This window comes from Balaenoptera physalus, assembly GCF_965194825.1.
Source record: "Balaenoptera physalus genome assembly, chromosome: 2".
In the NCBI taxonomy this organism is placed as follows: Eukaryota; Metazoa; Chordata; class Mammalia; order Artiodactyla; family Balaenopteridae; genus Balaenoptera; species Balaenoptera physalus.
Window position 1 is genome coordinate 31975062 of NC_138883.1, and position 15353 is coordinate 31990414.

The window sequence follows — 15353 nt, forward strand, 5'->3', positions numbered from 1 at the left end:
CTCTTTTACTTATAACCTTTAGATTTTAAAGAGAAGAATCTGAAGGAAATGAAGGATTTTTCCTTCTCTATCATGATAGTAAGCAATAGGGACCCTGACTAAGGTGACAGAACTCCAGAATGACCAATTCTTCCTCCGGAATATATTATTCCTGAGGACTGTTCTACAACCATTATCCCAGCATTGCTTATTCAAGACAGCCCCAAAACAAGTTGACTTTGCAGACTTTTTTTCTAAAGCAGTTGTTCATATTTTCTACAAAGATACAGTACAGCAAAATGGTTTGAAACTTACACTTAGCAATCAAACATCCTAACTTAGTGTCTGGACTTTGCAAAGAGTTAACTGTGTGACCTTTTATAAAGTTACTTAATCTCTTCCTGCTTGACTTTTTAAATTCACCTGTAAAATGTGAGTGATAAACACTTCATGTGTTTGTTGAGAAGACTAAATGAGATAATGTACATAGAGTACATAGCATAGTACCTGGTACGTATTAAACGCTTAATAAATATTAGTTGTTGCTGCTGCTGTTGCTGCTCTTATTTGTAAACAAGCTCAAGATCCAGACCTGGAGACAGAAGGAGTCCACAAGACGGCATGTCTTGTTTAATTTTACAGGGCTCTTATACTAGGCACATTTTCTTTCTCTCCCAGTCCTATGATGGTGTCATTCTTATGCCATCTGTACTTTTTTGTGTTTAGACTTCTCTTCCAAATTAGAGGCCAAGCAATCCATTTTAATCTTGCCACGTTTTAAAAATTTATTGGCACATTATAACCAGGGTTCACTATGGAGTACGTTTTCATTCACTCACTTTTTTAAAAAGTCTATTGAGTCCCCGTCTTTTTCTTTCTCCCGCTCCCTTCAACCCCTTTTGGATAGTAGATGCCAAGAACTGAATTAATTATACTCTTCAGCTCCATAATACATTGTCGTCGTCAGTACGTGCAAGGTCCCTCTTTGGTTTTATTTTTACCTTTCATCCCTAAACCTCACCCTGTATCCTTCCCTCACAGATAATGTGTCTTTACATGTCCTTAAATATGCATTCATTTTTGTAAATAGGTAATACTGTTCTGCATGAATGTGTTTTTAAGAAGATTTTATACTATTAATATCAACATTACATTTTAAAACTCTGTTACTCTGTGTATGATTATTCAGTGCTTCTAAATTTTAATTATCTCTCAGTTACCTGTTCCGCAAAGCAGCGCTCCCCCACCTTTTTGGCACCAGGGACCGGTTTCGTGGAAGGCAATTTTTCCACAGATGGTCGGGGGGGAGGGGGGATGGTTCAGGTGGTAACGCAGGTGATGGGGAGCGGCAGATGAAGCTTTGCTCGCTTGCCCGCCGCTCACCTCCTGCTGTGCGGTCCATTTCCTAACGGACCATGGACAACTACCAGTCCACGGCCTGGGGGTTGGGGACCCCTGTCCCAAAGGATGAACACCTAAATTACCATCAGTTCCTCAATACCACAAAACATGAGGCAATTAACATATTCTTACATTACCCTTGATAGGGTTATCACATTGGTCCAAACTGAGATGCTTTTGACATTGAAGGGGACTGTTTTAATTACAGAGACAACAGGTGTATACCAAGACTCCCAGACAAATCAAGATATGTGATCCACCCTACTTATAGAAGGTTTTCCTAAGACGTAGCCAATAATCAGCAGTTATATACTGGGATAGCCCTTCCCCTTCTGGTTGTTTCTAGCTGTCATCTGGTGGGTGCATGTGCTGGCCTGGTTACTGCATATTTTAAATACCGCCATTGCTAGAAACTACTCATGAGGGAGATGTGTGGGTCACAGGTAAGAGACATCCTTAATTTCAATAAGTTTGAGTTCCAATCCATTCTTGTCTTATTAATAGATGGGTGGACTTTTTAATCTCTCTGTCTTCCTATATTTCAAGACTTTTCACATTTGTACTTTATATTTATTCATCCTTTCTCCATCAGACTATCTAGTTTGGGGTTGTCGCAGGCACTACTAGTTTATTGACAACTACTCTTAGTGCAGCTACTCCATATAGCAACCACTACATAGTTTATAAAGGATTTTTCCAGATTTTATGTTATTGGATGCTAACAACTACCTTTTGAGGTAGAGAGGACAGAATTTATCATCCGTATGTTACAGAAGAAGAAGCTGAGGATCAGAGATACACTGACTTGTTTTAGTCCGCATACCAGGTGAGTTATGGAGTTGAATTTGTGGCTAGGTCTTCTGACTTTAATTTACTTCTGCAAAATCTAAAAGGGACAGGAAAAAGGATAAATTTCTATTTGTTGTTGAAGCAGAGACTGTCCAGTTTAGCTTTATGTTTTCCTCAGAATATAATGCAGTGCCTGACACACAGTAAATGATCAATAATTTTTAATGAATAAGTGGACTGAGGATTACGTAGGTATCCATGGGGCCCAGGTTTAAACTGGTAGTATTGCTACTCTTTTCTTGGGCGACTCCTGTTTATTGCAGCGATGCTTCAAATTATAGATAAGTTCAGTTTGTAAATGTTGTAACCGTAGAAAGGGACTTCATGTCAGTCCAGAAGTTCTCATATTAATTGGTGTGGTTCATTTACAATTGAAGTAGCAATAAACATGGTTATAAACATGCCTGTATAATGTGATGGGGGGAGTAGACTACACTTGTTTGTTTATAGAAAATTTTGGTAAGATTTTTTTCCACTCTCCTTTTTTTTTTTTAATTAATTTTTATTGGAGTATAGTTGCTTTACAATGTTGTGTTAGTTTCTACTGTACAGCAAAATGAATCAGCTATACATATACACATATCCCCTCTGTTTTGGATTTCCTTCCAATTTAGGTCACCATCCACTCTCCTTTTTTTAATCACTGTTCTGTAGCTTTAAATAACCAGTAGCAGAGTCCCTTTTCTTCCTAATTACTATATTGCATTCAGCTGCTTAACACATACTTCCTGTTCCCAGGATTCCCAGAGGCAGCTCTAGTGTTTGGTGAGGATGTTGGATTTCATTGAAAGATTTTCTCCAGATAGTTTTTCCCAGTAGTGAGAGAGGGTGGTTGGCCTCAACCACCTTGCTCAAACCTGTCACAGTCTTAAAGTTATTTCAAAGTCTTTTATAATCAAGGTCCACCTACCTTTCCATCTGATCTAAATTAACTACCTCCCATCCCCTTTCCAATACCTCCCACCCACTATGATTCAAATTAAGAGTTTTCTGAGGGAAACCATTTAGTAACAAAATTTTCATACCCTACCCTTTAAAGAAGTTGAAATAGTCATCTTCCAGTGGCAGTTCTTTCTATTATGCATTCTTCTTTTCATTCTCTAGCTATAGGTACACTGTATACGAGGTATGATATTTCAATTAGACATTTCCTGCTGCTTCCTTCTTTGGTCATGTGTTTCCTTAAATCATAGATCGATTCGCTAGTGCTTATGTTAATACTGTGAGGTCCACTTATAAGCTTTCCTCTCACCTTTTTAAGTATCTGTTTTCTGTTGAAACCAGTAGAAGGCTACTGATTATGGCTATTTTTTCCAATTGTGCCGCCAGATATTTGTTTTTCAATTGTTTCCTAACTATCTCCTTTCTCTTTGCACTGTGGCTTTGAATTCTACAGTACCTGACATAAAGAAAGCCCTAGGGAAGTTCCCTTTTCTTTCATTTCTTTTTATTGCATAGCTAAAATCCCTTTATAAATGGTTTTGTAAAATGAAGTCTTTCCCACAACTTAGTGTTTGGTCCATGGAAAAATTACCTTGGTAGTCAATTTTCGTTCTTTTTTTAATTCAATTTTATTTTATTGTGGTAAGAACACTTAAATGAGATCTACTCTCAACAGATTCTTACGAGTCTATTAAGGCTGTTGTTATCTATAAGGCACAATGATATACATCAGATTTCCATAACTTCCATCTTGCATAACTGAAATTTTATCCTTTTTTAAAATAATCACACATTGAAGTGAAGAATAGAATGGTAATTGTCGGGGGCTAGGAAAAGGGGGAAATTGGTAGTTGCTAATCAATAGGTTATCAGTTATCTATAGTGAATAAAACTTGGCAATCACTGTACCCAAGGATGTGGTTATTTGTACTTGAGGTATAAAAGGAAAGAAGAGTGAATTTGGTGATTTAGTCCTGTCATGAAGCATAAGTTACCTTTTTAGTTCCCAGGTTTTCTGCCAACGCCTACAGTACTGCCCCCTCAATTCAAACTAGAAAAAAAAAAAAAATGAACTCCCAAGGTCATTTCTTCCAAAGCACCACCATCCACAAACTCACCTGAAGTTAGGAGAAGTATTGAGGGGATGGTTTGTTTAAGAGTCTCTCTCCCACTCAATAAGGAACAGTTCATTTGCTGATTAGTTAAAAGCATAGCTTCTTCTAAGCAGGAAAGTCAAGATTTGGGTCCTCTGAATGCCACCAACAGAATCAAAATCAAATGTGAGCAGAAGCACATCTTAAAAGAATCACCATTATTTTTTCACTGAGCTCAGTATAGATCTTTCTTTTTATATTCACCTAACCATGTTGATCATTGTGTTTGTATTTTTAGTCCTGCCTGGTCTGAGTGAGCAACTCGCGGTACTCTTGACCTCTGTTGGTGATACTAATCATTGACCTTGCCCATGACTAGCCACCAACTACATCACAGTCTTAACTTCCCCACCTCCTACACCCCCCACTCCCCAACCCCCACCCTTGCCACAAGGCCTTTCCTTTCTCCTTCTCCTCATCTTCTCTAATCCCTTTCCTTCTTCTTCACCCCTATCTCCTTTACAACTCCTCCATGATTTTCTTAGGGCTGGGCTTCAACATCGTCGGTGGCACAGATCAGCAGTATGTCTCCAATGACAGTGGCATCTTCGTCAGCAGCATCAAAGAGAACGGGGCTGCAGCCCTGGATGGGCGGCTCCAGGAGGGTGATAAGATCCTCTCGGTGAGAACTGGCTTCCGCCTCCTTCACTGTCCCTGGCTCTCTAGACTCTAGTTCCTACCCCCAACTCCTTCCTTGGGAAGATTCCTGCCTGCCCTTTTGGATCAGGAAATACAGTAAGGAAAACTTGAGAATGGGTTGTTAAGATTAAAGTATAGTATGTAGTTAGAAACTATGCAGTTTAATATTTTGACAGATAACTGCATTCTCTCCAGAACACTGGGAACTAGGCTCCGTGGTGAAGAGGGACTTGAAAAATACAGGGGTTAAGAAGAGAGCCATATTAATCAAAAGGCTTTGGTTAAAGGTAAATTATTGAAAAATGAGAATGGTTAGAAAGTTTTGAGCACTCTATGCCAAGCAATATGCTTAGAACTTTAAACTTATTTAATATTGTAGCAACCCTATGAAGTGGTACAATTATTATGCCTATTTTGCAGCTAAGGAAGCTGAGGCTTGGTGAGGTCAAACAGCTTGCTCAAGGTCATTCAACTAGTGTATGGCAGAGGACTTGGTCTGTGAATTTGGAACCTCTACTCTTAACCCATGTACTATATTGCCTCCTAAAAGATAAGTGAGGAGCTAGGGTTCGTTATCCTAAACAGAAAGTTACATGGTTATTTAATAATAGAGTTTATGTATGGTTCTGTATAAAAATTGAAATTAGTCTTTTCTATTAAGGGTAGAATTAGGGAACAAAAAGACATAAACCTCAATGTGAGAGAATTTATTAGACACAAGCCAAGATAAGGAGCCTTTCTTATGTGAGCCATCACCTCAGAGAGAAAATAAATTATTTGAAGGCCACTCAAGTTTTTTAAAAAGGTATGGTAGGAGATACATGTCAATGAAAAGAAAAGTAGATATCTAAAAAACTGAGCTCATTTGTCTTTAAAATTTTTAGCAAAGAGGACTTGACTTTATCAAAATAAAAGAATTATTACAAAGATCTCTACAAGATATAAAATACTACAAATATATGTACGACATTGATTCAAGATTATGTTCTAGCCAATTAATAAAAAGTATGTGAAAGAAGAGAGGAAGAAATGCCAGGCAAAGAAAAGGCAATAATATAAGACTGATAACGGAGAGAAAAAAAGATGACAGAGAAAGAGAAAAAGATGGAGCTTATGCAAGAGGAAAAGGCCAGCATATTCTCTATTCTATCTAGGGCTATATTCCCTGACTCCAGTTTCCCTGCCAAGAGTTTGCTCCAAAATTCAAATTCTAGATCCTATTTCTTAAGAAATATCGCCTCACCATCCTATTCCCACTGTATCCTTAAGTGAACTTGTTAGGTATTAACCATTAAATGGTTCCGTCTATTCTTGAGCTCACTTTATCTCTTTGATGTACTTAAGTACTCATTTATAATTGGCTTTGGAGTCTCTGTAAAATGCTGCTAAATTATTTATTAGCCTATATTCTCATTTATTCTTTATGGGATTCCCTAGTTTCCTCACATGGTTATTTTTCCATGTTGTAAAATTTGCTCCAACTCTTTCTTTTAACTGTTGCCAGATAATCAGACTAAGAATATGTCCTTTCCTTAGTACATATCCATTTTGGGTAACAGAAGTATCATTAAGTGGTCTAGATTTCAGGTGAGTTATTATTGACTATTAATTTAATCTTTCCATTTCTCCCTAAATAATGCCCATGTTTTATCTTAATTTCAAGTTCTAAAATTAAATAACTGCATGATTTATCATGCAGTTTCTCCTTTCTCATCAAAAGTGAAATTTAATTTTTTGTGATCACTGTGGATGAATGTAAATGATTTTTAAGACCCTGTTGTATCTGACAACCATGAAGCAAAAACAGATATTACCTAGAAGAAAAGATCTGAAGTTGAGATGAGGGTTGGAGAGTCCTTACCCAAAGTTCATTTGTGTGTGTGTGTGATGGTGAGAATGCTTTAATATTTATATAGGTTATCAGAGAACCCGGGGAAATTATATTTTTGTAAAAAAATAAATTAAGCTATCTAGGTTTCTTATTTCTCCTGTGTGTCTACCTAAATGAAGGGAGGTAGATAGTCAAGAATAGTCAATTCTCAGTGAACTCTACATGTTTAATGAAACTTATAACTTCAGGGTGATGTAGCTGATTATTATAGGATACAGATTAATGTTCCATTTTGACCAAACCTATTATATAACAGAATGGCATGGATTGGGCCATTAGTCAGCTGCATTTCATATTCTCTTCAAACACAATTCTTACTTTGGTGAATAAAAGAGTTGAGTAGTCATCAACATGTATTAACTATTGTATTTTATGGCCTGCAGAGCACTGTGCCAGGTGCCATGGAAAATTAAAAGAAAATGAAAGACCAGTCTGTGCTCTTAGATCAATGGGGAAGACCCACTAGAAACCCTCATCCAATCAGCTACAGAGACATTGAAATATACAGAATCCTTTAGACAAAGTACCTTTAAGGAAGAGTCTTTGTCTTCTCATCTCTATCCGCAGCATGTAGGCCTGTAGCTGGCACAGAGTAAGCATCTAGTAAATTATTTGCTCTGTGAATGAATTATAACTTTTTTGGTTTGGCTTGATTAATTGGAACTAGATAATCTATTTTTTTTCTTCCTTCAACTTTAATGAAAAAAAGAGAACCCCTCCCCCCAAATTGTAATTCACTTCAAGATTTTGGGGGAAAATGAAAATATCCAGAGTATAATCTGAGGTCAGTGCTTATTAAATTGAGCCCATTCTTTCTCTATATTTTATACATCTGTATTTGTATTATCCTATAGTTAGTGCTCCAGTAACTCTTACATTATCCTAAGATAATGTTAGATTATCCTAAGGCAATCCAAAATTATTAATCATCCAAGAAAACATATTTTAACTCAGTTTACTCCTTTCCTAAGGCAAGAAGTAGGAAACTCATAGATTGATAACAACCACAGTTAAAGCAAAAAATTGTATGACTCCCCATCGGTTAACTAGAATACCACAATCCCAACACGCTGAACATTCAGTTAGCAAAATTTTCTAGCATGTTGCAAATCTGTCACATCTCAAGTTTAATATAACTTACAATACCATGAGTTAAGGAAACTGAAGTAGCAAGTTTAGCAGTATTCTAAAATTTCTCAGTTGAATAGCTCTTGGTAGTAAAAGTGAGGTCCAAGGAATCTGGCCGTCGCCTGGGAGCTGATTACAAATGCAGAGTCTCAGGAAGCTCCTCAGACCCAGACCCACTCAGATAAAAATCTGCATTATAACAGATCCTTGGGTAAGCCCATGAATAAAGTTTGAGAAGCACTGCTGTAGGCAAATGTCTTTCAAACATTTTGAATTATGACCCATAATAGGAAATACTCACATGCACACACACATAACAAGCAAAGTTTAACAAAATAATACCTATTTCTTCTATATATGATGCATTCTAGTTTGTTGTGTTTTCTTCTAATTTCACTTACTTAAAATTAAATACTGGTCTTGACCCACTGGATTGACTTCACTATCTTTTGGAATGGGTCAACAGACTTATATTTGAAAAATCACTACCCAGTAAATGGAAAATCACTGATGGAATCTGTGGATGCATAGACTATGTATTAAGTAGGGTAAGTAGGCAGGGTGTGGAGAAGACTTTCAGGCAGTTAGGTTAAAGCTAACTCAAACTTCACCAGATTGCTAGGATGGGACCTAATAATTTGCACTTTTAACAAGTTCCGAAGTTAATGCTGCTGGTCCTGGGACCATACTTTGAGAACCTCTGGTCTATGTCAGTAAGGATGGTGATAAAGAGAAAGTGGATTCCACATATATTTAGGGATAAAAATCTACAGAACTTGGAGGTTAGTCAGTATGAGCTGGAATCTGTAAAAACAGAGGAGGTAAATATTGGAAAGCAAATTTGGCTTTGGAGTAGAGAGATATATTGTCAATTGAGAAAGAAATCATCATTTGTTTTATGGAGCTGGTTTACCTCCAGCATACTTGGGCAAAGGATGAGAAATTGGTTCTTTAAAAAAGAAATTCCCTTTGCATTTCTAAAAGCCCTCTTTTTTTTTTTTTTTTTTTAAAGCAATTAGAGTAACTGACCTCATATATTAGGATACCTTTAGAATTAACTAGGAGGGTTGAAAGGTATAATTGGCCTGTGCTCTTTTGCCTGATGTCACCCAGTGTCTTTCTTCCCTGCTGGCAAAAGGTAACTCACGTGAGGACCAAGATTACACACTGAGTCATTGGCAACTAGAGCTGCTATTAGAGTCTAGGCCTTTCAGCTTTGTGTAATATCAATAAATGTCACCCAGGCTTTGTGTAGTTATGGCTTTTGCAGAGTATACTCTGCAGCCAAACCTCAGGAAATCGTGTGGCATTTATTATACTCAAATGTTGTTCAGAGCAGTATTCAGGTACTATAGGGGTTATAATGATGAGTAGAGATCCAGCCTAAGTTATTTACAGTCCAATGTAAAGTGTTATAAGACAGTGTTCAGTTTGAGCTTTAAGATAGTTACATAGTATGGAGATTGAGGAAGTAAATCATTCACATCTAGTGCAGTTATCTAGAAAGGCCTTGTCAATGAAGTGGCACTTAACTAAATTGCTTTTTTAATGTGAATGCCACTTCAATATATAAAAATGAATAAAAATATTAACATATAAACACCGTGTGTTTTCATACAACTCTAAAATTTTTTAAACGTATAGTATAACACATAAAACTGAAACTCCAAAACCAATAAAAATGTAATTTACAACATTAATGTGATGGATAGCGATAGGCTGCAGAAATAAAATTCTTGCTTACAATGTAAATTTCTAAAGTTTAGTGTTGTTAGTGAAGGTTTGGGGGCTGGGCTGCTTGAGTTTGAATCCTAGCTTTGCTACCTCCATTCTGTATGCCCATGGACAGGTTGCATAGCCTCTCTAGTTTTATTACTTATAAAATGAGGTTCCTAACTTATAGGACTATTGTGAAGATTAAATAAGTTAGTACATGTAAAATGGATAGACAGCTCCAGACATGATAATAAATATACAGTGATTCCCGGCTATTAAAACTGACTGCTACAGCAAAGATTATTTTGAGCTCAGTATTCCTGTCATTGAATGTCATGTAGTGACTCAGTTTTCCCACTTGCATTCATATCATTATGAAACTTGGCTCTGATATGGAGCTATGACATCTTTGGCATTTGTTGACAAGACTGCATCACTAACTTATTTGTCTGCCTCTGAGAGAAAATACCTATTTCTTTGCAATGAGAAATGCAGTTACCCTATGGGCAAGTTTAGTTAAGTGAGTATTCCACTACCATCAGCAATCTCATACCTATTCTCTCTCTACCAGGAATTAACTAGAAAACTGAGTCTGAGAATTCACTGTGATGGTTCTAGAAATTCTGAAGTTCTTTCCCTTTGACAAATCTACCCCCCAAAAAACCAAGACATAATCAGAAGGTGGCTTGGTAGCATGAAATCACAGTCTATCAACTAGAAAACCCTGTATTCATTTCTATACTGTAGGTAGCATGACTGATCATATTTAAGATCAGTCTTGGGAGATAAATAGAATTTTTTAAAAGGGAAAGGTATTCAGATGATGGGTATAGCTTGAGCACAGGTATGAAGATAAGAATATATGTTTTATGTCCCAGGATCAGTGAGTTGTGTGATTTAGCAAAAGCATAGGATGTATGAAAGGGTAATGAAAGATTACACTGGAAAGGTAGGTTTCCAGTCCTTCATTTCCTGGAGGACTTTGCATACCAGAATGAGAAATCAGGCATGCACTCTTTCCTCCCCTGCTCCCAGTTTTGTTTTTGTTTTTGAGCAATAAAGTGGCATGAACAGAATTATACTTTAGGAAGATTGATCTGGAGACGTAATGTTTGAATAGGTTAGAATGAGGGCGGACACAGAGGAAAGTAAATTAGAAGGCGATCCCAGTAGTTCAACTAAGAGTATTCATAACCTATAAAGAGAGAGGCAATAGAAAGACAATAACATATGAGTAATGTTATTATGTTAGACTACAGGAGTTGGCAATATATTGTATGTAAAGATTGACAGAGTAGAGAGAGTTTTTAAATATTACCAAAATTTTAGTCTGAAGGAATGGTAGTGTCAATAAGAAAGAAGTCAGGATAGTTTTGGTTTTGTGGGAAATAAAAAAGAGGCTTTGGATATGTTGAGTTGGGGTCTTAACAGAATATGCCCCAGCTGGCAGAATAGGTACCCAGCAGGAAACCGGCAAATCCAGAAGTAGAAGTAGGGATGAAAATGTGGGAGTTGTCTAGCAGATTATAGTTGAAATTGTGAAAATTCACCATGGGAGAGAAGAGGACAAAAGACTACTGATACTGAGGAATATTTACTTACCTTAAGAAGGAAGGGGAAAAAAAAAAAAAAAAAGAAGGAAGGAAGGGGTACAGAATAGTGCAAGAACTAAGAGATCCAAGTGTTCATAAGCTAAGACAGGAGAGAACTGCAGAAGGGAGGAGGCGGTCTGAACCCTGAAAAAGGGCTATAGGATTTGGTGGTTGGAAGTTACTGCTGACCTGCAGGGGCAGCATGTTCTTCCCTGCCACACACACCCACCCCCCGCCCACCCCATATACTGAGAGCACAAGGAAATAGAGGGAGCGGATGGTGAGGAAGTGGAGGCAGTGCATGAAACAGTTCTTTCAAAAAGATTGGCAAAGAAAGAAGATGCGAAGAGGGTGATGGTAGGTTCCAAGAAATACTTGTGTGTGTGTGTTTTAATAGATGAGGGTAACTTTAGTTGAGAAGGAGCAGAGAACAATAATAATTAAGGAGTCAAGAGGGTAGGTGACTGCTTAAGTTCTGTAAGGAGGCTAGAAGGAATATGATCAAGAGCACTAGCAAATGGGTTAGCCTAGATAAAGGAACTCTAATTCAGAAATAAGGGGAAAGCAGCACTAAGAGATATCAAGGAACTGAGGGGAAAGGAAAGAAAATGGGGAGAAGTGTTTGTCAGAAGTTCTCAGTATTCTCAAGAAAGATAAGGCAAAGGGATCTGCTGAGAAGAGAGATGTGATTGGAGTTGGAGTTGGATGGTAGGAAAGGTCTTGGAACAGCTACCACTGCATATTTATTAGGGAGTTCACCAGATGAGAAGGGTTGTAAGGATGCAGCAGGAGCCAGCTCGTAGGCGTCTGTGGTAGAGAATGTGACTGTGTATCTTTCTCAAGGAATATTAAACGCACTGATGACAAGGAAAAGTAAATGCAGTGTGTTGCCCAGGACTGGAAAGATGGCAGAAGATCATGGGGATGAGGGATTCTAATAGTTTTCCAAGTGCTTTTTTGAAATAATAGGAACTCCTAGATGTGTAAAATGCTTTTATGAGGATAAAGAGGGAATTCACAGAGGTATAGGAAGTACGAAGAAAGCAGAAATTGTTTTTTTTAAGAGTTTGAGATATTGGAGCTGTAGCATGCCTAATGTTGAAGTTGAAGGCTTATGCCAATTGGTGATTAGAATGGAATAGAGCTGGAGTTCTTCACTTTGGAAAGGTAGACAGTTTATAAGGCCAAAGTGTTGATAGATTAATTCAAAAGGATATTGCTAGGAGATAGAGTGGAGGGACAATTTTGAACCTCTTGGAGAAGGAAAACTGTGACAAGGAAGATGAGAAGGTTGAATAAGTCAGTGACTTGATCTTCAGCTGAGGAAAGAATAGCTGGTGAATCAAGGTAGAGGAATAATAGTGCAGAAGGAGCAGTAAAAGGCCAGGGCACTTTAGTCTTCCTTCCAGGACATAAAACCCCTAGCCCTAGCTTCTACACTTACCATGACTTTGGGTAAATTACGTAGCCTTGCTAAGCTTCAGTTTTTTCATCTGTGAAAACAAGATAAAAATAGTGTCTACCTCATAGGATTATTGTGAGTACTCAATGAGATAATGTATGTAAAGCATATAGCACAGAACCTACCAAATATATTCGATGTTCTTGCTGCCGTTGCTGACATTGACATGTATAAAAGATACGTAGATTTTGCATAAAGTAGGCTATGCTGTGTCACTGAGTGCAGCATAGAATAGATACCACCTGTGGCCAGTGTCACTCCTGACGCTGAGAAGTGTTAATACCAGAGTCCTTCACATCTCTCACCTTTAAGTAGTAGGACTCACCTTCACTGAAACATTTTAGAAGTTTGTATCATCACAGAAATACGGTTTTTGGTAAATTTGAGGAGGATAGGGATATCCATGGAATCAAGGGAAATTGTTCAAAAGAAAACAAGAACAATAGAAGGAGCTAGTAGATTTGTACCACATCAAACTAAATTGTGGAAGAGCTTCTCAGAGTTGTATTTCTAGAGCTGAAGCTGGCCATGCCAGGGATTAGACATATAAAGGATAGAGTGGTAACCTGGGAGACCATGTTAGCTGTAGGGAAGCAGGTTGATGCTCGTGGAAGACATACAAGTACAGTAACAGAATGCCAAGTGTCAAAACAGGGCAGGCAGTAGGAGCTCAGAGAAAGGAGAGATTCCTTTTGTTGTTGTTGTTTTAAACTTAGGTGCTCTTCAGATGGCCCATGTAACCTCAGTTCTAGGAAAACATAGCTTCAAAAATGAAAAAAGTTACTCTGAGTTCTAAGTAACTTTACCCCTTCTTCTAGCCCTTGGAATTTGCTCTGTAGGAGTTTGTTTTTTAAATCTTTGGTCACATGAAAGTAAATCTTTGACTTATGAGGGTTCACATTCTACGTCTCTTACTACTTTTCCTTGCTGTTTTTGGCAGGTAAACGGCCAAGACCTAAAGAACCTGCTGCACCAGGATGCTGTAGACCTCTTTCGTAATGCAGGCTATGCTGTGTCCCTGAGAGTGCAGCACAGGGTAGGTGTCATTTGCTGCCACCAGGCTTTTGTAACGTTGTGAATAAATCATGTGGTGTAATTTTCAGTAGTGTGTTTGGCTTTTTTCCTTTCACTGTCATTCTTTTGAAGAACCTGTCTGGCACAGGCAGGGGTCTTCTGAGACTTCTGCTTATCATTAAAGGAAATTTATAACAGTATGTTTGCAACCCAGGTCCTAGCTTCAAGGTAATGTGCCCTAAAGAGAAAGCTTGACAACCAAATTAAAATAAATGGGGAAAAATACAACCAGAATCAATTTTATTTCTTACTAGGGAAGGAAACATATGTCTGCCCTTGAACATTCTTATTTATGAAACTCTAAGTGCAATGATGGTGGGTTTTTTGATACCCACCATGTGCTTTTCCCTATCACCACAACGAACCCTTTTCTTATCAACTTAGGGATCCTCTTGACCAAAGCTCTAGTGCTCAAAGGGGAGCTCCAGGAAAAAGGAAATGGGATTCAGAATTCAGTCAAGTTAGCACCTATTCTACATCCATTCCTTAGTTCCTAGTGTTTTATAATTTGGATGATGAGAAGAGAAGCCTGAGTGGACATAATTCCTCCCATAGCACGAAGGACTTTGGAATGCATTTGCAACACAGTTTAATTGTACCTTTAAAGTTACTCCCTCTTGAACTGATGCTGTCTCTGCTTCATTAACTCCTGAGTGAGGCTTCCAAGGCTGAAGAGTTCAACAGGAGATAGTAAAAAATGTGGAGAGGGCAAGGCACGAAAGATATCTGAGAAAACAGCTGGGGTTGCAAGCAGAATCTCAGTGTGGTGGATTAGAAAACAGGTTGATAGGAGACATATTGGTATTCAGCTGCTTCTGCCTTGGCTCTTCTTTGTTTCGAAAGCATGGGAGAATGTATGCAATAGGTAAAGGCAAGCAAATATAGGCATACACTTTAGATAATGATTAGAGTTCTTTGTGAAGGCATGTGAGAAGTGATTTCCAAGGTTCATTTTTTAGGAAACATCCAAAATAACTCCAAACAAAACAGATTCTTCTGGTCAAGGAATTGGCCTAGCTCTAAAAACCATGTCTTTCTATTGAGCGTGTTCTCTCAGGACATCTCATCAGGAAATGAATGAAAGATGTAGAGGTGGGATAGAGGATAGAAAAGGTAGTTTGTTCAGTCTTGTCTTTCAGATTGAGGGGGTCAGAGTTTCATGGATTGTAATGAGGAGATTAAATCTAACTAAAGATGGCATCGCAGTTGCTGCCAGTTACCTATTAAAAGTTAATGCTAATCTAATTCGAAAAGATACATGTACCCCAATGCTCATAGCAGCACTATTTACAATAGCCACGACATGGGAGCAACCTAAGTGTCCAGATGAATGGATAAAGAAGATGTGTGTGTGTGTGTGTTTGTGTGTGTGTGTGTGTAATGGAATATTAGCCATAAAAAAGAATGAAATATTGCCATTTGCAGCAACATGGATGGACTTAAAGATTATCTTATTAAGTGAAGTAAGTCCGACAAAGAAAGACAAATACTGTATGATATCACTTATATGTGGAATCTTAAAAAGT

The 15353-nt window shown here is 37.8% G+C and overlaps 1 protein-coding gene across 2 annotated transcripts in view; it reads left to right on the forward strand.

Annotated features, from left to right (window-relative positions):
- Window positions 1-15353, forward strand: part of SYNJ2BP (synaptojanin 2 binding protein) — an 81353-nt gene that overhangs the window by 60538 nt on the left and 5462 nt on the right. Inside the window, exons 4-6 of one of the 2 annotated variants that reach the window (XM_082451939.1) lie at window positions 4811-4947; window positions 5141-5251; window positions 13694-13789. In XM_082451939.1, the coding sequence (XP_082308065.1) occupies window positions 4811-4947; window positions 5141-5251; window positions 13694-13789 (344 nt within the window). The remainder of the gene's footprint in view (window positions 1-4810; window positions 4948-5140; window positions 5252-13693; window positions 13790-15353) is intronic. The other variant, XM_082451940.1, reaches the window with a different exon arrangement.